At 57.4% G+C, this 27,087-nt stretch overlaps 1 protein-coding gene across 1 annotated transcript in view; it reads left to right on the forward strand.

The window, feature by feature from the left end:
• The window catches only part of LOC133355025 (A disintegrin and metalloproteinase with thrombospondin motifs 7-like), a 49,399-nt gene that overhangs the window by 3,246 nt on the left and 19,066 nt on the right, over window positions 1-27,087 (forward strand). The window contains exons 3-22 of the mRNA XM_061572281.1: window positions 881-1,139; window positions 2,889-3,102; window positions 8,503-8,735; window positions 9,181-9,264; window positions 9,632-9,756; window positions 10,313-10,462; window positions 11,286-11,429; window positions 12,381-12,531; window positions 13,813-13,905; window positions 14,737-14,882; window positions 15,051-15,298; window positions 16,069-16,202; window positions 17,528-17,648; window positions 18,063-18,310; window positions 19,002-19,143; window positions 21,522-21,648; window positions 22,414-22,696; window positions 23,085-25,586; window positions 26,408-26,569; window positions 26,880-27,068. Of these exons, the coding sequence (XP_061428265.1) occupies window positions 881-1,139; window positions 2,889-3,102; window positions 8,503-8,735; window positions 9,181-9,264; window positions 9,632-9,756; window positions 10,313-10,462; window positions 11,286-11,429; window positions 12,381-12,531; window positions 13,813-13,905; window positions 14,737-14,882; window positions 15,051-15,298; window positions 16,069-16,202; window positions 17,528-17,648; window positions 18,063-18,310; window positions 19,002-19,143; window positions 21,522-21,648; window positions 22,414-22,696; window positions 23,085-25,586; window positions 26,408-26,569; window positions 26,880-27,068 (5,755 nt within the window). The remainder of the gene's footprint in view (window positions 1-880; window positions 1,140-2,888; window positions 3,103-8,502; window positions 8,736-9,180; window positions 9,265-9,631; window positions 9,757-10,312; window positions 10,463-11,285; window positions 11,430-12,380; window positions 12,532-13,812; window positions 13,906-14,736; window positions 14,883-15,050; window positions 15,299-16,068; window positions 16,203-17,527; window positions 17,649-18,062; window positions 18,311-19,001; window positions 19,144-21,521; window positions 21,649-22,413; window positions 22,697-23,084; window positions 25,587-26,407; window positions 26,570-26,879; window positions 27,069-27,087) is intronic.

Genomic DNA, 27,087 nt, shown 5'->3' on the forward strand with positions numbered 1-27,087 from the left:
GGGTACGGGTAGGGTACGGGTATCGGGTACCTGATTGCGACCTCTGGGATGAAGCCATGTTGCAGGCGCGGGTGGGTTGATTCTAGGAACTTGAATTGTGAGAATAGACAAGATGTTGGGAAATGAGTGACAAACGGTCACTCACCAGTGACTCACGGCCTACCCGTACCCCTACCCGGCCGCACCAGGGTCGCAAACGGGTACCCGGTAGCCGGGTATCGGGTAGGGTACGGGTATCGGGTACCCGGTTGCGACCTCTGCCACGAAGGTGAAGGCGCAGCCCTGCAAGTGCCGGCTCACGCCACCTGCTGGCTGAAGGGGCCTTCCACCAGGAGGAGCTCTAGAGAAGCCCTCTGGAGGAGGATATTTGGTCTATTTTTCCACGTTGATCACCGCTGGTGTTGCCCCACCGCACGTGGACTGCCGGTCGACTCTGGTGCCGCCCATTTACGCTGCTCGGTGGAAACTTGCCCCGTTGTCTCAGCCGCCGCGCCCGGAGGTCGAATCGAGGCTGCGACCTCTGGATTGCACGTCCCCTGGGGGGGAGGGGGTGAGGTGGTGGTGGGGGTGGGGCATTTAACTGGCCCCCGGTTTGAAATGCCGCATCGCGATGTGGTACCAGTGACCACTGGATTGGAAGTCAACTGCGCTTAAAGCATTATTCTGTGGCAGGAAACAAAAAAAAATCGGTGAATGTATTGGTAACAGAATGACGGGATTAATGATTCAATGGTTTAATACATATGATTGGGTGGGTGTATGAGTTAATCATTGGACATCCAGAGCAGAGCATCACCAAAGCAAATGAACGAAAATGCATCCCGGATGTTTTTACTGCGAATGAATGAATGAATGGATGGTGGGCTGTGCGCTCGTGTAGATTCGTGCTGGAGATTCGGAGCGGAGAAGGGAGATCTCAGATCCGCGTGGGAGGTCCCCCCGGCCTGCCGGGATTACCGCGAGGGAGCGACGGTGGACACGGAGACACGGAAGGGGACACGGAGAGGCACACGGGAGACGCGGAGGACACGGCTGGGACGGTGGAGACAGGAGGAGGAGGATGCCACTACCTGGGCTGGATCTCAGAGGGGAAGAGACGCACTGGGACGGCTGCCGTGAGCTCGTGCGGCGGCGGGCTGGTGAGACGCGTGGACACGGCAGGACGGACAGCCGCATGGACGGGTAGAGGTGGACAAATAGAAATTCAGAATCACACGACACAGAGGGAGAGAGAGGTGCACAGGTAGAGGGATGGAACACACGCACAGGCAGATGCAAAGAGAGACACGCACACAGACGGGCACACTGGCACACAGATACAGACAAAGATCCCTCGTTTAGGCTTAACAGAGTGTTGGGGAAAGTGCTGTTAGTGAGCATCTATGAAGGCCGGCGCGGCACACGAGGGGGTGGGTGACCAGTACCAAGCCCGGCCGCCTTTGTCTCCCCAGTGGCGATGCATACACGCCACACCAGGTATTATTTTGAGGCTGAGTCGACCTAGGGGAGGCCCAGGACCGGTTCAGATAATCGTCACTGGTGTTGGTCGAACTTTGGTTGCCAGGTTCATAGCGCAGCGCGCTAACTGCTACACTACAGACACAACCTATAAACACACACACACGCACACATGTGCGTGAAGACAGAAACACTGACAGATTTAACAGACTCACAGGCGAACAATCACACAGACAGACAGACAGACACACCGGTGGCACAGCCGAGAGACAGCTGCCCACTACGCACACATGCACAACACGCACATTCTCCGCTCATTCCGAGAACGGCTATCTGTCTCCCTTCCCTGATAACGCGTGTTCTGGGAAACCATCCACACGCAGAGCACAGTGCTCGTCCAGCGGACAGACTGGGTCCCGCCATGGGAATGTGGAATTCCCACCGCTGCGGCTCAGGAACTCCTAGCAACGGGTCTCTTTGAGGAGCCGCGCTCTGTCGGGGAGCGGCCTGGCCGGGCAGCAGCAGCAGCTGGCGAACCGCGCTGGAGATTTTGGTCGGATAGGGGCCGTCCATAAATGACGTCACGCACCTAGGGGGTGGGTGGGGGTCAGACATTTGTGACGATGTGTGACGAGGGGGGGGTTGAGAAATGTGACGTCACATCAAAATGCGCAACTTTAAATAAATATAGAATTGTTATAACAACACTAATTGTTATAACAACACTCCTACAACATCAGAGTGCAGCGCCACATTAAATACGCACTACAATGACAATAGTTTAAAGCGATTTGAAGCATGTTTTATTTTCAAAATGGAAATATGGTTTTAGGGGTGGGGGGGCAGAGCTTTGTGAAGTCATATTTGAGGGGGGGGGGGGTCTGACTTTTTGTGACGCCGTCTGACGAGGTGGGGGGGGGGGGAGAATTTGGTGCCGACGCTTCTGCCGGAAGGAGCCCAATCTCTGGCGAAGCGCCTGACGGTGCTGGGCTGTGACCACCAGCGACGGCGCCCGCACACCCAACCGCCGGTGTCGACGCTGAAGCGAGCCACACATCGCAGCGCTTGTTAATCGCGCGACGCGTGTGTCCATCGGTCGTGTCGGGCGGTGGAGGGCTCCCAACACAGGTCATACTCGCGTGGCGATCTCGCCCACGGATCAACGCGACACGCGGCGGATGCTTTGCGCGTTTCGATCCGGTGAACTTTGAAGGCCAAAGCGCGACTGGTGTTAAAATTTGTAAAAATATAACTTGACTTAGTTGAGTGGGGGGGGGGGGGGTAGCTGAGCCCTTCAGGAGGGAAGGGGGCCCTGCCCCTTGGAGCACCCCCCCCCCAAGCCCCACCACCACCTCGCTCCTTCTCTTCGCAAACCACCAACCCCAACCCACCGCCCGCTCCTCCACTCTCTCTCTCTTCCTCTCTCCCAGACAGGTCTCCTGAGACTGCCTGCGGGCGACTACTTCATAGAGCCGGTGAGGCGGGCGCGGAGGAGCCACGTGGAGGGGAGGGAGACCCCCGTTGAGGGGGGAGCGGGGTCCCCGCACCCCGGGGCGCACGTCATTTACAAGCGCGGTGGGGGGCACGGGAGCCCCCCAAACTCGGGGAGGAATGGCACGGTCCCGGCGGCATGCGGAGTTCATGGTTAGTGCGAGCGCGCGGGAGTGAGCGTGCAGCGTGTGAGTGAGTGTGCACGTGTGAGTGAGTGTGTGAGTGAGTGTGCACGTGTGAGTGAGTGTGCACGTGTGAGTGAGTGTGTGAGTGAGTGTGCACGTGTGTGTGAGTGTGCACTTTTGAGTGAGTGTGTGAGTGAGCGTACACATACGAGTGAGTGAGTGTGTGTGAGTGTGCACGTGTGAGTGAGCATGCAGCGTGTGAGTGAGTGTGCACGTGTGAGCGAGTGTGCACGTGTGAGTGAGTGTGCACGTGTGAGTGAGTGTGTGGTGAGTGTGCACGTGTGTGAGTGAACGTGTGAGTGAGTGTGCACGTGTGAGTGAGCGTGTGAGTGAGTGTGCACGTGTGAGTGAGTGTGCACGTGTGAGTGAGTGTGCACGTGTGAGTGAGTGTGTGAGTGAGCGTACACGTGTGAGTGAGTGTACACGTGTGAGTGAGTGTGCACGTGTGAGTGAGTGTGCACGTGTGAGTGAGCGTACACGTGCGAGTGAGCGTGCACGTGTGTGTGAGTGAGTGTGCACGTGTGAGTGAGTGTGCACGTGTGAGTGAGTGTGCACGTGTGAGTGAGTGTGCACGTGTGAGTGAGTGTGTAAGTGAGTGTGCACGTGTGAGTGAGTGTGCACGTGTGAGTGAGTGTGTAAGTGAGTGTGCACGTGTGAGTGAGTGTGTGAGTGAGTGTGCACGTGTGAGTGAGTGTACACGTGTGAGTGAGTGTGCACGTGTGAGTGAGTGAGCGTGTGAGTGAGTGTACACGTGTGAGTGAGTGTACACGTGTGAGTGAGTGTGCACGTGTGAGTGAGCGTTTGAGTGAGTGTACACGTGTGAGTGAGTGTGCACGTGTGAGTGAGTGTACACGTGTGAGTGAGTGTGCACGTGTGAGTGAGCGTGTGAGTGAGTGTACACGTGTGAGTGAGTGTGCACGTGTGAGTGAGTGTGCACGTGTGAGTGAGCACGCGTGGGCGTATAAGTTTGAGTGCGAACTCATCCCTTTGTTACATCCGAGATCCCCCGTGGTGGAAATTCCACGTTCCTCGCCCAGGGACGAGTCAATCCACAGCACGAGCCGCTATCGACTCCCCACACAGCGGGTACTCGCTTTTATACCCCCCCAGTAGGGCTGATGGGCCGAGTCTAACCCCAGCCAGGAGGATGTTTAGAGCCGTGCGAGCTCGTGATCGAGTGAGTGCTTGTGTAGACGTGACGCCACTGAACGCCCGACGCCGGGAACGCGAAACGTCGAGCCCAGAGCAGCGTGAGGATTAGCAGCAGGGATGATGTCAGTGCCAATTAAAGCGGCGGCTTTAGGGGCAGTCCATAAATGACGTCACGCACTTAGGGGGGGTGGGGGGAGTCAGACATTTGTGACGATGTGTGACGAGGGGGGTGGGTGTTTGAGAAATGTGGCGTCACATCAAAATGCGCAACTCTAAATAAATATAGACAACACGTTCTACTTAATTAAATAGACTTTGTAATAAATGTTTTCTCCTGCAACATCAGAGTGCAGCGGCACATTAAATACGCACTACAATGACAATAGTTTAAAGCGATTTGAAGCATGTTTTATTTGGGGGGGGGGGGCAGAGCTTTGTGACGTCATATTTCAGGGGGGGTCTGACTTTTTGTGACGTCGTGTGACGAAGGGGTAGGGGGGGGGTAAAAAATCGTCCAAAATCGCGTGACGTCATTTATGGACGGCCCCTTACGCGGAGGAGGAGGAGGGGGGGGGGCGCAGTGGTGGTTCAGCGCACCGCTCTCCAGAATCAGGATATTTATTTGGGCTCGAGGAATCCGATAAGCCGTATAGCTCTCTTTGTTTTCTTGCACAGAACCCGGCGACCCGAGTTCGATTGTCCGCCCACGGCCAACGAATATCTGAACCGGTCGTGGGCCTCCCCTAGGTCTACTCGGCCTTAAACGAGTACGCCGGGGCGCGGTGCGTAGTAAACATCGGCATTGAGTGGAAAACAAAGGGTGGTGTGATTTTCGATGTAAAGCTTTCGTGACTGCAGGGATTCATCTTCTTGGTTCTTTCGGTAAAGTCACGTAGAAGGGAAATAATAAAATAATAAAAATTTAACATATTATATTATTTTATAATGTTTTATTTTATTATTTTATTATTTCCCTTCTACGTGACTTTACCGAAAGAACCAAGAAGAAAAAAGGGTGGTGTGGTTTCCTCCGCCACGCCCGCCGCACCTTGCGCCGGCCTTAATAGGTGCTCGCCAACGGCACTTGCCCCAACAGTCTGTCAAGGCTACACGGGGGCATCTTTGTCTTTGCACATGTGGCTCAGTGTGGGGGGAGGGCAGAGAGGTCGTTGCCATGGCGATATAAACCAACAAGGAGACCCTAGTAGTGGTGCGTGTGTGTGTGTTTAAACCTCGCAGAAATGCCTGAGTTAATAGGCGCTCACAGACGGATTTGAGTTGGGGAGCGGTGGTGCAGCGGTTAGCGCGCCGCCGCTACGAACCCCGGCGACCCGGGTTCGATTCCCGCTCACGGTGACAACACCACCGGTGACGATTATCTGAACCCGGTCCTGGGTCTCGCCTAGGTCGACTCGGCCTCAAATGAGTTACCCATTGCGGTGTGTGAAAATATCGCCACTGGGGAGACAAAGGCGGCCGGGCGTGGTGCTGGCCACCCACCCCCTCGTGTGCCGTTCCGGCCTTCATAGGTGCTCGCTAACAGCACTTGCCCCAACAGCCTGTTAAGGCTATACGGGGGATCTTTGTCTTTGGGGGTGCGGTGGTGCATCGGTTAGCGCATTGCCTTACGAATCAGGCTACTTCGATTCCCAAGCCACAGCTAACATCGGTGGATGAGTGACATCACCGTCGGTCTCCCAGGTCGACTCGGCCATAAATAAAGTAGCCTGTGTGCCACCCCCCTATCGTGCCACACACCAGGCCTCAACTCGTATCAATAGGCGCTCGCTAACAGCACTCGCCCCAACAGTCAATAATCGATAGAGACACTCGCCCCAACAGTCTATAATCGATGCAGATACTAGCCCCAACAGTCTATAATCGATACAGGAACTCGCCCCAACAGTCTATAATCGATACAGGCACTCGCCCCAACAGTCTATAATCGATGCAGGCACTGGCCCCAACAGTCTATAATCGATGCAGGCACTGGCCCCAACAGTCTATAATCGATGGAGCCTGCGGAGCAATGAGAGGCACCAACTCTCCACGTTCGCCATCGCAGACTCGTCACTCCACAAGCGGACATCACCGCTGCACCACCGCTCATCGCAGAGGCAAGAAATATCCCAATAGAGTTAGCGAGCGACCCGATTTAAGGCCGTTACAGTGCCACACGAGGGGGGGTTGTTGTGGAAAGAACCACTCCCGGCCGCCTTTGTCTCCCCAGTGGTGACGTTTACACATCACGACAGGTACTCATTTGAGGCTGAGTCGACCTAGCGGAGGCCCATGACCGGTTCAAATAATCGTCACTGACGTTGGCCGTGAGCGGGAATCCAACTCGGGTCTCCGGGTTAGTAGCGCAGCGCGCTAACCGCTGCACCACCACTCCCCGAAACCACACACAAATATAAAAATGCCACCCCAATAGCCTTACTCTATGAGACATCTCCTTTACCAGTGGCAAAATATAGTAATAGGTTTTTACCCCTTCAACTGGTACGAAAACTGACACCTTTATACAAGACATCATGTTTGCAATAACCACAACACAAGCAGTCAAAATGCAAACGAAAAGAAACAACTCTGATAATGATCGTGCGCCGTACCGGCACTCGTCAGTTTTTGTACCAGTTGAAAGGGTAAAAACCTATTACTTTTACCCAATAGCCTTTTTTAGGCTCTTGGGGCAAGTGCAGTTAACGACCTCGTACACACACAAAATGCAGACACCGACTCCTGAGGGTAACTCTGTGAAATATGACCACTCTGGCCCGGTCTATAAACACCCGTGGGTGGGCGCGTGCTTCAGATAATAACACCGCCGAAGCGGCGCGTTCGTTGCGACGCTTTCGGAACGAGCGGTGAGACCACCACCGCCACCTCGAACACAAAGTGGGAACGCTTTCGCGAGCGACCAAAACGGCAGTCGCGCGCAGACAAAAGTTTCTCCCAAATTGTAGCCGTCGCACAGGCCGTGCGGGGTGCCGCTCACGAGAAGCTACACAGAAGGCCGGCACGGCGCACGAGGGGGCCGTTGGTGTGGCCCTCACCGCGCCCGGCCGCCTTTGTCTCCCCGCGGTGCGTGCTTGTTGAATCATTTCAAGGCTCTTTGTCGACCCAGAAGCAAGATTGCGACCGTTACTGGCCGCGAGCGGGGATCGAACTCGGGTCGCTGCGGTCGCAGGAGCAGCGCGGTGCACTGACCACTGCCCCCCCCCCCCCCATCGTGCACGCACGCAAGGACACACGCGTTAAGAAACAAGAACACAGCCGACCGCGCGTAGCCTGCGTACGCTGTTGGGGGGCCCATTGTGGAAAATAATAACTATTTTTCGATTTAAAGCTTTCGTGACTGCAGGGATTCATCTTCTTGGTTCTTTCGGTAAAGTCACGTAGAATTGAAATAATAAAATAATACAAATTAAACATAATAAAATATATATTATTATAGTCATGTAGAATTGAAATAATAAAATAATAAAAATAAAATATAATAAAATAATATAATAATATATATTTTACGTAGAATTGAAATAATAAAATAATAAAAATAAAACATAATAAAATATATATCATTATATTATTTTATTATGTTTTCTTTTTATTATTTTATTATTTCAATTCTACGTGACTTTACCGAAAGAACCAAGAAGAATAATAACTATTTTAATGTATTAATCGTTTGGAGCCCCGAAGTCAATCCGCTGCTGGATGAAGGCCTCCCGACGTACCGTGTCAGCCGTGTGGGCGTGTGTGGCCACACTTCACCACGCTGGCCGGCGTGGGTTGGTCAGGGTGGGTCACCTCCCCACTGAAGGCGACAGATCGATTTTAATAACTCGCCCTCGCTTCATCCACGCGGCAAAAGCCGCCCACTTTCTGCACAAAGATATTTTCCTGGCTCATCAAGTTAAAAAAATTTACCCCCACAACACACACACGTCACACCTCTTTCCGTATTTCAATCAGCTCGGGCATCCTGTGAATCACGTGACCTCTGTGAGTGGCCACCCCCACTCTGAGCCCCTCCCCCTCGCCGCGCCCGCTGCGAGAACAGCCGCCGCTCCGTGCAGCAGCAGCAGCGTCGAGTCCCTAACGCAGCCTCTCCCTCCTCCCTCTCCTCGTCTCTCCTGGACCACGGACGCACCGAGCAGTTGATTTGACGCTCCTGGCCGTCGTTGATCCCCGTTCCCTGCGGCCTCCGTTGCAGACTCGCCGCGGGCCGCCTCGCGCACGGACAGGAGACGCGAGCGCTGGCAGCAGGGGTGGCGGCAGCGCTCCCTGCTCCGCGCTGCTGCCGCTGGTGGCCCAAGACGCCGCGTGGGGCCGCGCTCCGTCAGCAAGGAGCGCTGGGTGGAGACGATGGTGGTCGCCGACGCCAAGATGGTGGAACATCACGGCGAGGAGAACATCGAGGCCTACGTCCTCACCGTCGTCAACATGGCACGTGCAGCCACTCCCCCGTGGCTCCTGGCCGCTCGCGATAATGATGCGTTGTCCATGCAGAGCGGCGTCACTTTTGCGCGAACGGCACCTCGCCGGTTGCGTCCGCGCGCGGGGGCCTCCTCATCCTACGGGTTGTTTACAACTTGGGAGGGCACCGGAAACAGCCCGCCCGTGCGAGGAGGGGAGGGCGGGGGAGGGGCAACGCTTTATCTCACACAGAAGGGACGGACGATGAAATGCAACGTGCAGTCCCGAATGAGCGAATCGACGCGGCGAACGCGACACAGCTGGGTGGGTAAGGAGTCCCCGCCAGAGCGGCTTCCGACGTTGCGCCGTGAAGTCGTCTTCCGCGGCCGTTCTATTTGACGCAGGGTGGTGCACTGCTCACCGCGAGAGTCTTGCCCCCTCTCCCCCCCCACCACCGCCACCCCGTTTGCTGCAGGTGGCCGGCTTGTTCCGGGACGCGAGCATCGGCAACCCCATCAACGTCGTCCTCGTGAGGATGGTGCTGCTGACGGGCGAAGAGGTGAGCCCTGCATGATCGGCCAAAAAGTCGCGTGTCACGCAGAGCGCACGCGCACGGCAGCCTTTGTCTCCACAGTGGAAATGTTTACACACCGCACCAGGTACTCATTTGAGGCTGAGTCGACCTAGGAGAGGCCCAGGACCGGTTCAGAAAATCGTTAGCGATGTTGTGACGGTGGGATGTGAGATGGTGGGGTGTGTGGGGGTGGGGTGTGTGACGCTGGGATGTGTGGGGTGTGTGGTGGTGGGGTGTGTGGGGGTGGGGTGTGTGACGCTGGGATGTGTGGGGTGTGAGATGGTGGGGTGTGTGGGGGTGGGGTGTGTGACGGTGGGACACGTGACGGTGTGTTCGCTCGTGCGGCTTGCAGGAAGAGCTAAAGGTGGTGCACCACGCGGACCTCACGCTGCACAGCTTCTGCAAGTGGCAGAAGAGCGTGAACCCCAAGGGGGAGGGCCACCACGCTCACCACGACGCGGCCGTGCTGCTCACCAGGTGAGTCGCGGTTCCCTGGTCGCCTTCATCACGGTTGCCGAGCCCGGCCCCAAGGCCAAAATTCTCAGAATGCCGCGCAGCCGGCAGCATATGGCACTGTTCGAGTTGTACCGGATGATGTATGATGTGGTGAGTGAATGGTGAGCGTGTGGCATGTGGTGAGTGAATGGTGAGCGGCTTCCATCTGCTGCTGGATGAATCCCTCCCCAAACCAGCGGCACCTCTCGCGACCCCGCTATGCAACAATCCACCAAAGCACGTGCACACGAACCGATTTCCTCACTCCATCTCCATGGTGACCGCGCGTGCGTGTGTGCGTCGTTGTCTTTGTGTGTGCTTGTGTTTCCAGAGTAAAGAGCGGCAGTGTAGCTGAGCCTGCCCTAGGTCGACTCAGCCTCAAATGAGTACCCGGCCGGCCCAGGTGTGGTGCTGGCCACCCACCGCCTAGTGTGCCATTCCAGCCTTCATAGATGCTCACTCACAGCACTTGCCCCTACAGCCTGTTGAAGGCTCTACGGGGGATCTCTTTACATTTGTGTGTTTCCCGCGCCCGCAGGAAGGACCTGTGTGCGGGTATGAACCGGCCGTGCGAGACGTTGGGGCTGTCGCACATGGCCGGCATGTGCCAGCCACACCGCAGCTGCAACATCAACGAGGACACAGGCCTTCCGCTGGCCTTCACCATGGCCCATGAGCTCGGACACAGGCAAGGCCCCCAGCAGTGCCGTAGCATGGGTTGGCCTTTGGGCTCTGGCGCAAGGAACGAAATAGGGCCCCTTTGACAATTTCACTGACTCGCTCGCTCACTCGCTTAATCATTCACAACACTCTAACTCACTCACTCATCCACTCGAATACACATTCAATTCAACCGCTCACTCATCCGACCCGCTCGCTCAACCGCTTTGCCACTAAATCAATCATCCGCTCCTACCCACTCGCCCACTCAATCTCCCACACTCTCCAACTCGGTTGTCGATTCGCTCGCTCAACCGCTCGCTCACTCGCTCAATGGTCCACCCACACACTCACCCGTCCACTCGCTCACGCCCTTGCCCACTCAACCACTCCCACCGACCCACTCACTTGTCGGCGCCGGTTTCAAGGTTGGCAGCCACGAGTCTTGTGGTTGTTGTTGTTTAACTTGCATCCCACTGGCATTTTTGCACGCAGCGTTGGTGTACGGTGCTTTTTCTGCAATATTAGCTGTCTTTTCTTGGATTTTCTGTTTGCACATAGTCACTTTAAGATGTTTTCTTGTTCATGTTTTTTTGTTTTTTGCGGTTGCACCCGATTCAAGAGCCGAATGGCTCACAGGGCTATACCTGATAAATGAAACTTTAAACTTTAAACTTGAGTCCCAGGTCTCGAGCCACAAGGCGAAGGCCAGAAGCCTGTTACGTTGACGCCAGCGCCAAAGCGAATCGTGACGCGTCGCGTGAAGTTCGCGATGTCGATGCCGCTGCGTTTAACTCTGCCCTCCCCCTCCCCTTCCCCCCCCCCTTGATCACCCGTCGTCCACCTCCCAGCTTTGGCATCCAGCACGACGGGCAGGGCAACGCGTGCGAGGCGCGGGGCAAGCGCCCGTCCATCATGTCTCCGCAGCTCACGTACAGCTCGCGGCCGCTCTCCTGGTCCTCGTGCAGCCGCGACTACGTGACGCGCTTCCTCGAGTGCGTGGCTCTCTTCGCAACCCCCCACCCCCCCGCCAGTAAACACGCGGCGTAACGTTGACCCGACGTTGGCGCAACGTCGGGGCGCGTTCGGAACCGTGGCCTCGGGCAAGCAACGAGGAGTGTGTATGTTACTCTTTGGTTATTGTAATAGGGTTTTAGCCTTTCAACTGGTGTACCTAGTACGCCTTTTGGCGTCATTTGGTCCAACACCAATGGAGACTAGGCTCTAAGAAAAGCTGTCTCGGGTGTGGACCAATCAACTTCAAGGACAGTGCATATCATTATCATCATCAGAGTTGTTTCTTTTTGTTTGCATTTTGACTGCTTGTGTTGTGGTTATTGCAAACATGATGCCTTGTATAAAGGTGTCAGTTTTTGTACCAGTTGAAAGGGTAAAAACCTATTACTATATTTTGCCACTGGTAAAGGAGGTCTCTTTGGTTGTTTCTGTAAAGTCACGTAGAAAGAAAATACATCAATTAATAGAATACGACGTTTCGATTGCAACACAAGCAATCGTCATCAGGTCGGACTCAATTTGAGAGAGACAAAATACAGACACGGAGACACACAGACAGACTTTACCGAAAGAACCAATGAGTAATTACTGCAGTCACGAAAGCTTCAAATCAAGTGTGTACAGTATGTTCTTCTCTCTCTCTCCCCCCTGTTCTGCGTGGGGTTTGCCTCTAGGCTCTTCGGGTTCCTCCCAGGGTTGACCAACAACAAAACAAATGTGTGACTGTATTGGCCGACTGAATTGCCCAGCACGCGGAGCGAAACGTCGGACAACGCGGGCACGAGCCCAAATGCACGTGGGTTGAGCTTCAGCAGCAGAAGCGGTTCAACCACGAAAACCTACACGGCTATTCTGTCTCTCATCCCTCATCTCTCTCTTGTCACCCCGCTGTCCACCACCCCTCGCTCCACCCCCGCCGCCCACCGCAGCCGAGGCTGGGGCTTCTGCCTGGACGACCCCCCCTCCCCTCGGCCCGAGCCCCTCGTCGTCCCCACGGCGCCCCCCGGAGCCCTCTACGATGCCCCCCACCAGTGCCGGCTGCAGTACGGGGAGGCATCGCGACACTGCCGGGGCATGGACGTACGTACGTGCGTGCGGGCACGCGCGTGTGTGTGTCTGTGTGTTTGTGTGTGTGTGTGTCTGTGTGTGTGTGTCTGTGTGTGTGTGTCTGTGTGTGTCTGTGTGTTTGTGTGTGTGTCTGTGTGTGTCTGTGTGTGTGTGTGTGTGTGGGGAGCGGTGGTGCAGCGGTTGGCGCGCCGCGCTACGAACCCGGTTTACCCGAGTTCGATTCCCACTCTGGACCGGTCCTGGGTCTCCCCTAGGTTGACTCAGCCTCAAATGAGTACCTGGTGCGGTGTGTAGTAAACATCGCCACTCGAGAGACAATGACGGTCGGGCGTGGTGCTGGCCACCCACCCCCTCGTGTGCCGTGCCGGCATTAATAGGTGCTCGCTAACAGCACTTGCCCCAACAGTCTTGTAAGGTCTTGGTCTTTGTGGGGAGCGGTGGTGTCGTTATTGATGTACTGCGCTACGAACCCGGCGACCCGAGTTCGATTCCCGCTCATGACAAATAACAGTCACGAACATCTGAATTGGTCCCGGGCCTCCACGAGGTTGACTTGGCCTTAAATTGAGGACTGCTGTGTGAGCCCCGATCGACGGCACAAAGCGCAAGGCCCCAACCGACAAGGGGGTTCGGGTTAACACGACTCTTTCTCTCTGTGCCAGCTTGCACGGCACCCTCGTGTTCACCTTCTGAAGCGCTCGCTCGTCACCGTGGCGTGCGCGATGACCACCACCACCACAACCACCACCACCACTACCACCACCACAACCACCACACCACCACCACCACAACCACCACAACCACCACAACCACCACAACCACCACCACCACAACCGCCACCACCACAACCACCACCGCCACGTGACTTTTTCTTTCGTGTTGTACGCGGTGCTTGTAGCGCCACAGCGCGTAGATTTGTAGCGTTTGTTTTCATTTGTGTTGCTGGTGACTTTGTGCATTTCAAATAGAAATCGCCTCCAGTGCTGTTGCTGCTGGCGGCGGCAATAAAAGTTGTTTAAAAGTCAACAAGTCTCTCTCATAACTCTCTCCTCACCTATCTCCCTCTCCCATCTTTCTCCCATTCCACTCTCCCCTTTCTCTCCCTTCTACTCCCTTCTCCACTCCCCAGCGATCTTTCTCTGTCCCCTTTCTCTCCTCGCCCATTCCCTCCCACGTCTCTCTTGCAACACCTCCCTCCCTGTCTCCTATCCCTCTCTTTTCTCTCTGCTCCACTCCCCATCTCTGTCCCCCCCCCCTCCTCTCTCTGCCCCCCCCCCCTGCCGCTGTACGTAGAACGTGTGCCATACGCTGTGGTGCACCGTCGGCGACACGTGCCACTCCAAGCTCGACGCTGCGGCCGACGGGACTCGCTGTGACCACGGCAAGGTGATGCAGCGTCACGGCCGCACGGCGTCACGGCACCCGCTCGGTCGCCTTGCCGGCCCTCGCAGCTGCTGCTCGCTAGCAGCACTTGACCCAATGGCCTGTTGAGGCTATCCTGGGGATCTCTGTCTTTGTTATATGTACTTGTGTGTATGTGGGGAGCGGGAGTTTAGTAGTTAGCGCGCTGCGCTAAGCACCCGGCGACACGGGTTCGATTTCCGCTCGTGGCCAACACCGGTGACGATTATCTGAACCGGTCCTGGGCCTCCCCTAGGTCGACTCAGCCTCAAATGAGTACCTGGTGCGGAGTGTAAACATCGCCACTGGGGAGACAAAGGCGGTCGGGCGTGGTTCTGGTCACCTACCTCTTCGTGTACCGTTCCGGCCTTCATAGGTGCCCACTAACGGCACTTTCCCCAACAGTCTGAAGGCTATACGGGGGATCTTTGTCTTTGTGTGTACGGCCACTCATCTCAGTCAGTCGACCCGTGGCACCTGGGTCTGTCCCATGACCTCCTGCCGGCGGGCGTTCGACACTTCACGTGGCCTCAAGGTGCACTTGGCCTGGCACAAGCATCGTGGTGACGTCACCGCCACTTAGTGGCGAATGGCGGTTGTTGTTGTTGTTGTGTATCTATGTGTGTACGTGTGTGTGTGTACGTGTGCGTGTGTGTACGCGTGTGTACGTGTGTGTGCGTGTGTGTGTGTACGTGTGTGTGTACGGGTGTACGTGTGTGTACGTGTGTGTGTACGTGTGTGTACGTGTGCATGTATATGCGTGTGTGTGTACGTGTGTATGCGTGTGTGTACGTGTGTGTACGTGTGTGTGCGTAGTGGTGCTATTACGGAGAGTGCGTCTCCACCGACTGGCGCCCGGAGAGGATCCCGGGGGGTTGGGGCTCGTGGGGGGCCTGGACCCCCTGCACGCGCTCGTGCGGGGGCGGGGTGGAGTCTGCAGAGAGGCTCTGTGACAGTCCAACGTGAGCACCACACGGACAGCGTCGCTCGCCCCGGCACTCGCCCCGGCACTCGCCCCGGCACTCGCCCCGGCACTCGCCCACACTCTCACCGCTCATCTCGTTCACTCCTCCCAAGTCCCCCCATTGTCCCCTCATTGCCCCCTCATTGTCCCCGCATTGCTCGCTCAGGCCCCGCGGAGGCGGTCGCTATTGCACGGGCGAGCGGCGCCGCTACCGCCTGTGTCACACGGCCGCCTGCCCCGCGGCAACGACGATGAAGGCGGCGAACAAGACGCCGTCGTCGTCGGCGTCGCCGGCAGGGCCGGGCAGAGCCGCGGGCGGCGCGCCGCCGTCGTTCCGCGCGCTGCAGTGCAGCCGCTTCGACAAAGTCCCCTACAAGGGGCGCCTCCACTCCTGGATCCCCGTCATCAGCCCCAGTGAGACCGCGCGCTCGCTCACCCACTCGGTCACTCGCTCACCTCTTCGGTGGCTCGCTCACACACTTGGTCACTCGCTCACCCCCTCGGTCACTCACTCACCCCATCGATGACTCGCTCACCCACTCAGTCACTCACTCACTCGCTCGCTCACCCACTCAGTCACTCACTCACTCGCTTACCCCCTCAGTCACTCGCTCACTCACTCGCTCGCCCACTCGGTCGCTCACTCACTCACTCGGTCGCCCACTCGATCGCTTGCTCACCCGCCCACCCGGTCACTCACTCGCCCACTCGCTCGCCCATTTGCTCGCTCGGTCACTCACTCGCTCACCCGCCCACCTGGCCACTCGCTCGCCCACTCGTTCGCCCACTCGCTCACTCGGTTGCTCGCTCACTCACTCGCCCCCCATCCGCCTGCTCGGTCACTCGCTCACCCGCCCACTCGTCCGCCCACCCGCTCAGTCACTTCCCCACCCGCTCAGTCGCTCGCTCGCCCGCCCACTCGCCAGCCCGCTCACTTTCTCACCCACCCACTCAGTCGCTCGCTCTCTCGCCATCCCCCGATCGCTCGCCGTTTGCTCAACCACCCGGCCGATCGCTCGATCGTTTGCTTACTCATCCAGCAGCACACCCGAGCACGATCACCGATCACTTGCTCACCTAATCGCCGGCTCTACCCAGCGCACACGCACCCACGCACGTCACTCCAGTGTACGCGTAACGCCGGCGCCGTGCGTGCGTGCCCGTGCGTTATCGTGCGATGTCAGTGAACCCGTGCGAGCTGCACTGCCAGCCGGTGGGCGAGCACTTCACGGAGAAGCTGCTGGACGCTGCGGTGGATGGAACGCCGTGCGCGGACAACCCCAACGCCCGCGACATCTGCATCAACGGCATCTGCAAGGTGCCAGGGTGGATCCCGCCAGGCAGAGCGCGCGTTCATTTGCTCGCTCGCTCCTCAAACGCTCATCATCGACTCGAGTGTTCTTTTGACTGTTCTCTGGTACACTCGCTCCACTGATCACTCACTCTATCGGTCACTCACTCCGTTTGTCACTCACTCGCTCCATCAATCACTCACTCTATCGGTCACTCACTCCGTTTGTCGCTCACTCGCTCCATCAATCACTCACCCACTCACTCAATCTGTCACTCACTCCCTCTGCCACTCACCTGCTCCATCCATGAATCACTCACCCACTCTATCGGTTACTCACTCCGTTTGTCGCTCACTCGCTCCATAAATCGCTCACTCACTCTATCGGTCACTCACTCCCTCTGCCACTCACTCGCTCTATCAATCACTCACTCACTCTATCGGTTACTCACTCTGTTTGCCACTCACTCGCTCACTCACTCTATCGGTCACTCACTCCCTCTGCAACTCACCCGTTCCATCCATGAAACACTCACCCACTCTATCGGTTACTCACTTCGTTTGTCGCTCACTCGCTCCATAAATCACTCACTCACTCTATCGGTCACTCACTCCCTCTGCCACTCACTCGCTCCATTAATCACTCACTCACTCAATCGGTTACTCACTCCGTTTGCCACTCACTCGCTCCATTCATCAATCACTCACTCTCTCGGTCACTCACTCCATCTGTCGCTCACTCGCTTCATCAAAGACTCACTCACTCACTCCCGTGATTATTTTATTGATCCCCCCACCCCCCTCCATTCATCAAGAATATCCTGAAGCAGAAGTTGCTGTTGGACACAACCACATTGGCCAATGCGATTTGTAACTCTGATCCTTACCCATACATTTTAATGTGGCATTCAATTGAGGCAATATGTGTATTTAATGGTGCGGTCTGGGACTGTTTGTGATGTTACTGCCTTGCCCAAGCTTGCATTTAGCGCTGGAAAATCTGCAGCTTATTATTGTATTGTTGCAAATTGTACTTAAGTGGCATTCCTATACCCTGCACCGCTATCGGTTTTTGTCTCTTGTGTTGTTGTAACTCGCTGGCCCCGTGCCCCTACTGGACATCTGTGAAAAGAGCTTCATAGCTCATCGGATTCCTCCTGAATAAATATCCTGATTCTGAGTACATCACTTGTGTGAGGTGTCTCACCTGTGTCTCACCTGTGGTGAGGCTTCTCACCTGTGTCTCACCTGTGTCTCACCTGTGGTGAGGCTTCTCACCTGTGTCTCACCTGTGTCTCACCTGTGTCTCACCTGTGGTGAGACTTCTCACCTGTGTCTCACCTGTGTCTCAGCACGTGGGCTGCGACCTGCGGATCGACTCGCTGGCGGTGGAGGACCGCTGTGGAGTGTGCATGGGCGACGGCTCCACGTGCCGCACCGTCAAGAAAACCTTCAACGACAGCGAGGGGCTCGGTGAGGGGCCTGGTGGTGGTGGAGGAGGCGGGCTGAAGGGCGGGGTCAGGGGGGAGGGGGCCCTGGGGGGTGCACCATGACCGTAACAACGGCGATGGTGGAATTGTAACACCACGACGATGATGATGATGCCCAACCAAAAAAGCAAAGTGAAAGGGTGGTGGCGAGCGGTAGTGGCAGCATGGGAAGGCCTCCATCCAGCAGTGGAGCGACCGACGATCATTAATACAACAACCGATTTGTGTTCATGTTGCACCCCAAAGCATGTCAGAGCGCAGTTGATTTTAAATTTAGCCTAGGGGACCCCTCCCTCCCCTGACGGCAGCTGATTTTCCTTTAAGATCTCCGCGGATCCCGTACCATCGGCGCCACGAAACTTGACCCCCCCACCCACCCCCCCCCCGTGACCTCCAGGCTACGTGGACATCGACCGCATCCCGGCGGGCGCGCGGGACATCGTCGTGGAGGAGGTGGAGGAGGCGGGAAACTTCCTGGCGCTGCGCAGCGACGCGGAGCCCGCGCGCTACTTCCTCAACGGCGGTTGGGTGATCCAGTGGCGCGGGGACTACGCGGCGGGCGGCGCCACCTTCACCTACTGGCGGCGCGGGAACCTGGAGAACCTCACGGCCACCGGGCCCACGCGCGAGCCCGTTTGGATACAGGCGAGCGGGGCAGGGGGTGGTGGTGGGGGTGGAGCGGGGTCGGTGGATAGTGGGGGAGGTGGGAGGGGTGTGGGGGGGGTAGTGGGTGGGTGGGGGGGCAGGGTGGGGAAGTGGGAGGTGAGTAGTGGGGGGGAGAGCGGAGTCCGTGGGTAATAGGGGAGATGGGAGTGGTGGGGGGGGGGGATTAGTGGGTGGGTGGGGGGAGCGGGGTTGGGGAGCTGGGTGGGGGAGTGAGTAGTGGGGGGGGGTGCGGGGTGAATGAGTGGGGGGGGAGGAGTGGGTTGGATGAAATGGGGGGGGAGCGGGGTGGATCAGTGGGGGGGGGGAGCGGGGTGGATGAGTGGGGGGAGGGAGCCGGGTGTATGAGTGGGGGGGGAGCGGAGGGCGAACGCGGGGGGGAGTGGGGGGGCACTGGGGGGGTTGGGGGGGGGGAAGATGAATATCTAACAACTCCATAAGAGAGAGAACTGCGAGTGAATTGCATTGTCTGGCGTGGTGCATTGTTAGGCCACTAATAAACACTGGGCCTAGGCTAGCAGTAGGCGCTTGTGTCAAGGTGAGTGCCAGGGCGAATGTTAAGGGAGCGTCAGGAATACGGCGAGCGCTGGGGCACCGTCGATCCAGCCGGTGTGGGGCTCACCGTCAACTCTCCTCTCCGCTCCCACCACCACCACCACCACCTCCGCCGCAGCTCCTGTTCCAGGAGTCGAACCCAGGCATCCGCTACGAGTACACGGTCCACCAGCCCCCGCACGGCGAGGGGGCGAGTCGGCCGCGGGAGTTCGCGTGGCGCTACGGGCCCTGGGGTAGCTGCACCGCGCCCTGCGGCAGAGGTGCGAGCACGCAACCGCATGCAACCAAACGCAACCCGCACGCAACCAAACGCAACCACACACAAAGCCGCACGCAACCGCACGCAATGCGTATACGACCCGCATATAACCGCACGCAACCCGCACGCAACCAAACGCAACCACACACAAAGCTGCACGCAACCGCAAGCAACCGCACACAACCGTATGCAACTGCATGCAACCACACGCAACCCACACGCAACTCGCACGCAACCTGACGCAAGCGCACAATCTTGCAACGGCGTGTAGGCCAGACCGCCCTGTCCCCCTCTCCTCCCATCGTGAATCCTAATGAGTGGGAAAGGTCGGTGAAATACATAATAATAATAATAATTGACATCGTTAAGGCGCAATTCATCCCAGGATCTCAGTGCGCCAATGCACGAAGTTAGGAAATATAAAGAGTGCAGAGTCCAGGGTCCACTGGCCATACATGGAAAGTGTAGGCCAGGCGATACAGGTGAAGACCTAAACAAGGTGAGTGACCTCGTCTGTGTGACCACAGGTGGCAGAGCGCTCCATAGTTTTGGCGCAGCGCATGCAAAGACTCGTTCACCCCAGGTGCAGAGTCTAGTTCTCGGCAACATGGAGCAGATAACAACAACAACAGTACTCTTTGGTTCTTTCGGTAAAGTCACCTAGGTATAAAATAAAATAAATCACGACGTTTCGGACGCAACACAAGCGTCCGTCATCAGGTGGGAAAGCATGGTCTGCTGCTGAGGCAGACTGTTTTAAAAGGTTTGAAATGGGTGTAGCCCAAGGGTCATAAAGAAGTGGCCGGGGCTAGTGATGTTAATGTGAGAAATTAGCATGATGTTAATGTGAGAGATTAGCATGATGTTAATGTGAGATAGGAGGAGAGTGGCCTCCTCGACGAGGGCACGGAAGTGGCTACGTTAATGTGAGGGATTAGCGTGATGTTAATGTGAGAAATTAGCATGATGTTAATGTGAGGGATTAGCCTGTAACTGTAAGATAGGAGATGATAAGTAAGAGGCTCTGCGGTGCGTTTGGTCCTCCGGAGAAGTGGGAGGGGGTTTGCGAAACGCCAAAACCTTTATTTCAAATTAGTTCTTCTGAAGGGCTGTTTGCGTACATCTGCAATAGCGTTCGGAAACGTCCCTCCACCGTCACAACACCGCAGCTCAATCCATCCGCTGCGGAGTCTGCCCAAATCTCAATGATGATAACAGCCGTCAAAAAATAAATACAGGATATAGGTTTTTGGGTCAGATCGCGTTATTTATAAATGTGTCGTAACCCTCCACTACCCGACACGGCCAAACAGTAAAAAATGTGTCACGTTGACAAAGGACAAAATAATTCACTTCTTTAGCCCACCGGTGTGCTGAAGAAAGAATCAACAGAATTTAAAAATGTGAGTAATACGACGTTTCGCTGATAATTACAATCAGCTTCATCGGGCAAGAATGGTGAAGCTCTCCTGTTGCTTCCGGTCTTAAATAGAGAAGCATCAGGGTGACGTCATCATTTAATTCAATTCAATCTGGTGCAGTGATTCGAGGCAAAGAAGGGGAGGGTATTTTAAGTATATAGATTGGTAATCATTCAATTTATAAATAACGCGATCTGACCCAAAAACCTATATTATGAATAATATTGGTCGCGAAAGCCTCCGTGTTAAATATCATACAGGACCCTACCGCCAAACCTGCTGGTTTCAAACTTCCACGCCGCCAGTGGGTCGACCATCAAACGAATCGGGACCGGGCCACGTGGCCGATGCGGCCACCCAATTCCACAGATGGCGCATCAAAGATTTGGAGGCCTGTGAGCGGTGCGGCCAAAGATTCCAAAGCATCGACCGCATCGTAAACATTTCACTCATTTGAAGGAGGAATGGACGATGATCCACTCTGCTTCTGAACAGACGATTGAGTGGGAAAAAAATTCAAATTTAATTTAAATTGCTGCTATAAATCCATAGGAAAGAAGAAGCCGCTTATATAACTTATCTAAGAATATTTAACATACCTATTATACTCGTGACTGCAGTCACGAAAGCTCCAAAATTAAGATTGATACCTATTATACTCTTTGGTTTTTTCGGTAAAGTCAGCTACCTGACGCACACAGGCCCACGCACACAGCTGCTCACACAGGCCCACGCCCGAACAGAACCCTTGGGGCTATTAGCACCCTATTAAGTAAGATTAGCGCGGCGCACAAGGGGGTCGGTGTGGCCGAATATCGCGAACGCGCCGCCTTTGTCTTCCTTGCGGCGGTGTTTATGCACCATGCACAGAGGCGTGCACTCGTCGGCTCTGCGCTGTGACGCCCCCATGACCCACGTGTGTGCGTGCCTGCGTGCGTGCGCGCGCGTGCGCGTGCAGGGGTGCAGAGGCAGGAGGTGCACTGCACGGAGCGCACGGCGGGGCCCGTGGAGGAGCGGCTCTGCGACGACGTCCCCCGACCCGACGACCGCCAGAGAGCCTGCAACGAGCACGAGTGCCCCGCACGGTACCAACGCGCGCACAACCCGTCCCTCTGTCCGTCTATTCGTCCATCGGTCCATCGGTCCGTCGGTCCAGCCATTGCGAAATCATCATTGGTCTGTCTCATGGTCCTCCGATAAATGGATCAACAGACCGTACGCCCGTTGGTCGTTTCGATCGCAACAAAAGCGGTCGTCATCAGGAAAAGGGGGTTAGCTTCTAAAGGCAAATTGTTTATAAAGGTTTGAAATGGGCATAGCCCATATGTCAGCGAGCATGGGCGGGGCAGCTGATGTTAATGTGAGTGTTGGGCGGCGACCGCGACGATGGTGGGTGTTCCAACAATTTATGGGCTGCCAGGTAAAAATTTGCATGTTAATGTAAGATCGGTAAGCGGCCTCCACGGCGAGCGAGCTGAGGTGGCTATGTTAATGTGAAGGATTATCATGTTAATGGGAGATCAAAGAGCCACCGCCACCTCGAGTTGCTCAGTTTGTACCCATCTTCTTGGTTGAAATTGTGTCTGTATATATGTATGGCTTCATGAACGAATCTTTGTTGATTGTTATATCTGTTGTTCTAAACGTCTTTTGGACCATCCATCAGTCCATGCAAGCATGTGCGTCCGTACCTCTGCGTGCGTGTGCGTGCGGTGAGTGGGGGAGCATCAGTCAGCGCGCTGCGCTACAAAAAACCACCTGACCCAAGTTCAATCCCGGCTCACGATCACAATAGGCGCTCGCGAAAAGCACCTGCCCCAACGCGGGTGACCGTTGCCGTGCGCGCGTAGGTGGTGGGTGGGCGAGTGGCAGGGCTGCCCGTCGCCGTCGTGCGGGTCACGCCCCACCGCCGGCGCGTCCTCGGAGGAGACGGAGGAGGAGGAGCGGCGCTCCGTGCTGTGCGTGCGCGGCGTCGGGGCCGACGAGCACCGCGCGCTGCCCGCGTCCCAGTGCGAGGGGCTCCCCCGCCCCCCCCACGCGCGGCCCTGCCCGGGGCCGCCGCCGTGCCCCACCCGCGGGGACGTCCCCGCTGGAGACCCGCGCGGCACGTGGCTCGTGGGCGGCTGGTCTCCGGTGCGTCCGTCTCTCCCTTGAGCCCATCTCCCCCTTGCGCCGTCATCATCGTCGGCCGCGGTCGATCCGATGGCGGATGAAGGCGCCACCACGAGAGGCGGTGGCCGACCGCCTCTCGTGGTGTCACGCGACGCGACCCTCCGCCTCGCTCTGGCACAACGAGCCGATCTCGTTCACTCCGGACACGGAGCGAACGGGGCTGGGAGGAAGGGAGGGGAGGGAGGGAGTGAGGGAGGGGGGAAGGGAGGGAGGAATGGAGGGAGGGGAGGGAGGAGCGAGAGAGGGGTTTTGATATCGCAAGGGAATCCGCACGAGGGCTTCCCCCTCGTGCGACGCCGCTCCAGGGGATTAAAGTGTCCCCCTGTTGTTTCCGCCCGTTGGCTTCCAGTGCTCGGCGACGTGCGGAGCCGGCGTGAGGTCCCGCGACGTCCGCTGTGAACGCCGGAGCGGAGACGACGTCTGCGACGAGGCCGATCGGCCCGCCGAGTGGCAGCGCTGCGACTGGAGGGCCTGCGCCGAGCTGCCCCCAACTACCGGACCCGCCGCCAACGGGACGGGCGGCACGCACCACGGCGGCCCTCGCCAAGACGACGGCGGCGATGACGACGACGAGGACGATGACCGTGAAGATGACGATGGCGAGATCGGCCGTCGTGAAGATGACGATGGCCGTGATGAAGATGATGGTGAAGGCACAGAATCTGATGACGGTGAACATCATGGAGGCAATGAGATTGATGACAATGATGATGCTGATGAAGACTCTGACGAGGATCATGGTGAAGACAATAGAAGCGTGGAGGATGATCGTCATGAAGACGATGGTGATGACGACAATGAAGATAACCGAGACGATGAAAATGACCGTGATGATGAAGATAACCATGGTGAAGATGATGATGATGATGGAGGTCATGAAGATAATCACCATGGAGACGATGATCGTGATGCCAATGAACATCATGGAGACGATGACCATGATGATGAGGATGATGAAGAAGATGATGGTGATGACAACGATGAAAATAACCGAGACGATGAAACTGACGGTGATGATGAAGATAACCATGGTGAAGAGGATGATGATGGAGGTCATGAAGAAAATCACCATGGAGACCATGATCGCGATGCCAATAAACATCATGGAGACGATGACCACGATGATGAGGATGATGAAGAAGATGATGGTGATGACCGTCATGATGAAGGCAGTGATCATCAGCATAGTGAGGACAACGACCACCATGACACTGTCCACCGTGAAGACGACGACGATAATGAGGAAGATGTTGACCCAGACCGGGATGGAGACGTCGCCCCAGATGAACGCGACCACCACCAACGCGAAGAAACAGTCGGCCGTGGCGCCAAAGATGGCGAACACAACGGCATCGACAGTGGACTCGCGGTCGACGACGATGACGACGACAACAATGATGTGGACACTGAGCAAGACGTGGAAGATCAAGGAGGCGAGGTCCACGTGGACAGCAACGCCATCGTCGTTCCAAACGACATCAAGCGGCTCAACCAAAACTTGCGCGGATCCTCCTCCTCGTCGTCGTCGTCCTCCGATTCGCAAAGCGACGACGCGAGCGAGCGAGCAGAGTGGCACGACCCACCGGGTGAGCCGCGTGGTCGACCTCCGACCTCCACCACCTCCTCGTCCCCATCCAACGGGAGCACTAACGCCAAGAAGAAGAACCTCATTGATATCTACTACTACGACTACAACTTCATCAGCTTCCACGAGGACCTCCTCTATGACCTGGACGAGGCTGGGACGGGCGCGACTCGTGAAGGCCAATCCCAGCAGCCTGCCGACCAAACCACCGCCACCACCACCACCGCCACAACCACCACGGCCACCACGGCCACCACCGCCACCACCTCCGCTTCACTTCCGCCACTACCACCGCACCAACACCGCTACCGCACTACAACTCCAGCCGCACCACAATCACCACCATCGGACCACCACCACCCCACCACCGCACCGCCTGCACTGACACCGCACCAGCAACAACATTCACCGGTTCATATGACACCAAACCACCACTACCGCCACCATGGCGCCAGCGCTGGCAATTTTCCGGCCGCGTCACAACCTCGTGCGGCAACCGAGACTGACAGCAATCGAGCTGCTTTTGACGTCGCCACTCCGCCAGCCGAAATGGCGAGAGGGTACGTCGATCGCGCGCCCACGACGGCCGGACGGCAACCTGACGGCGACGGGCGGCGGCCCGCGGGGGACACCGTGCCGGACAACCGAGCATCCAGCACGCCGAGTTCCCCGACTGTCACCGGACTCGCGTCGGGCATCGCGGTCGAGCGAGCTGTCCGGAAAGCCATCGGCGATGCCGCTGCTGGAGATGGATCCTCGGAACGAGAGACGCCGGGAGAAAGCCGATGGGATGGCGGCGCCGGCGGCGGCGGCCGCACGCTCGCACCAACCGGCACTGAGTCGCCGATGCCAATCCACGAATTTGCCGACAAAGTTCTGCAGGCCAGGAACGAAGGCGACGGCTTCGGTGGGAGCGCGTTTTCACCCGGCGGCCCCGGAGCCAGGCCCATGGCCGTCGCCGCCACCGCCACCGCCACCTCGGCACACGGGGCGAGAATCCGACCCGAGCCTCCGACGGTGCCGAGTGCGCTGCCGGGCTCGAGCCACGAGCGCCGGCAGGCGCCGCCCCTCGCTGGAGGCCGAGGAGAGGGCGGCCTGGCCGCATCGTCGTCGCCGGTGTCATCATCATCGTCATCGTCGCTGTCGTCGTCATCGTCGTCGCCATCGTTGTCGGTGGCGTTTCCTGAGCGCGCGGGGGAGACCTCGCGGCGAGCGGAGGAGACGAGGCTACCGGAGGCCTCGTGGAGGGTGACGCCGTGGAGCGAGGTGAAGGATTTCTGGGAATAAATAAATAAATAAATCGCCGGATCGAGGTCGGGGCGCCGAGCCGGCACCGATGGGAGCCTGAGTTCGAATCCAGGCGGCCGCCTGTGAAACTCCGCCTGGTTCTCTTAGCGCAGCGAGTCGATGGTCGCGGCCTGGCCACCAACTACCACGTTCACATCAACGTGCGAGTTGATGTCGATGTGCATCTCTGAGTCAGCGAGGCGCAGCGGCTCGTGCCCTGCGCCAGGGGCCCAGCGAACCGAGTTCGATTCCTGTTCACAGCCAACAACGGTGACGAATATCTTGACTCGGCTTTAAATGATGAACCTGATGGCGAGACAAAGGCGGCCTCGCGTGCCATGCCATCATTAATAGGTACTCGTTAACAGCCTATAAAGTTACAGGCGGGATCTTGAAGTGCGTGTGGATGTGTGTGTACACGCGTGTGCATGTATGTGTGCGTGTATGCGCGTGTGTGAGCGCGTGTGCATGCGTGTGTGTATGTGGGGAGCGGTAGTGTAGCTGCGCTACGAACCTGGCGACCCGAGTTCGATTCCCGCTTACGACCAACACCAGTGGCGATTAATTATCTGAACCGGCCCTGGGCCTCCCCTAGGTCGACTCAGCCTCAAATGAGTACCTGACGCGGTGTGTAAACATCGCCACCGGGGAGATAAATGCGGCCGGGCGTGGTGTTGGCCACCCACCCCCTCTTGTGCCGTGCCGGCCTTTATAGGTGTTCCCTAACAGCACTTGCCCCTACAGTCTGTTAAGGCTATACGGGGTGTCTTTGTGTGTGTATTAATGTGCGTGCGCTGCAGTGCTCGGCCACGTGCGGGCTGGGCGTGGCACGCCGGAGCGTGTGGTGCGCATCGAGGTCGCGGTCGGGGTCGGCTCACTGCGACTTCACCCAGAGGCCGCCCCCGGCGCGCCGCTGCTCCGTGCGGCCGTGCGTCGCCTGGCACGCCGGGAACTGGAGCGAGGCATGGCCCCACCCCCCCGCCCCCGCTCGCTGCCCACCGCACCCGCACGCATCGCGACATCTTCACGGGACGTCGTGCGCCTGTCCTGGCGGCGGAGTACCGACTGTCGCTGTTCCCTGACCCCTGCGTCTCTGTCCCCGTGTCCCTGTGTCACCCTGGTTCTGTGTTGCTGTCCCCATGTTTCCGTGTCTCTGTCCCCCTGTCTCCCTGTCCCCATGACCCCGTGTGTCTCTGTCCCCGTGACCCCGTGTCTCTGTCGCCGTGACCCTGTGCCCCTGTGCCCCTTTGACCCCGTGACCCCGTACGACAGTGTTCCCGCCGTGGCTGTGGGCTGCCACGTGAGCGATCGCGGGCCGTGCTGTGTGTGGATGCCCGCAGCCGTCGCTCCGTGCGGCCCCAGCTCTGCTCGGCGCTGGGCGGGCCCCGCCTCGCCACCACAGAGAGGGAGGGCTGCCCCCCGCTGCCCTGCCTGCCCTGGGCAACATCGGCATGGGGGCCGGTGAGGGCACGCCCGTGTC

This window comes from Lethenteron reissneri, chromosome 50 (assembly GCF_015708825.2).
Source record: "Lethenteron reissneri isolate LAM-NWPU_2019-01 chromosome 50, ASM1570882v1, whole genome shotgun sequence".
Classification (NCBI taxonomy): domain Eukaryota; kingdom Metazoa; phylum Chordata; class Hyperoartia; order Petromyzontiformes; family Petromyzontidae; genus Lethenteron; species Lethenteron reissneri.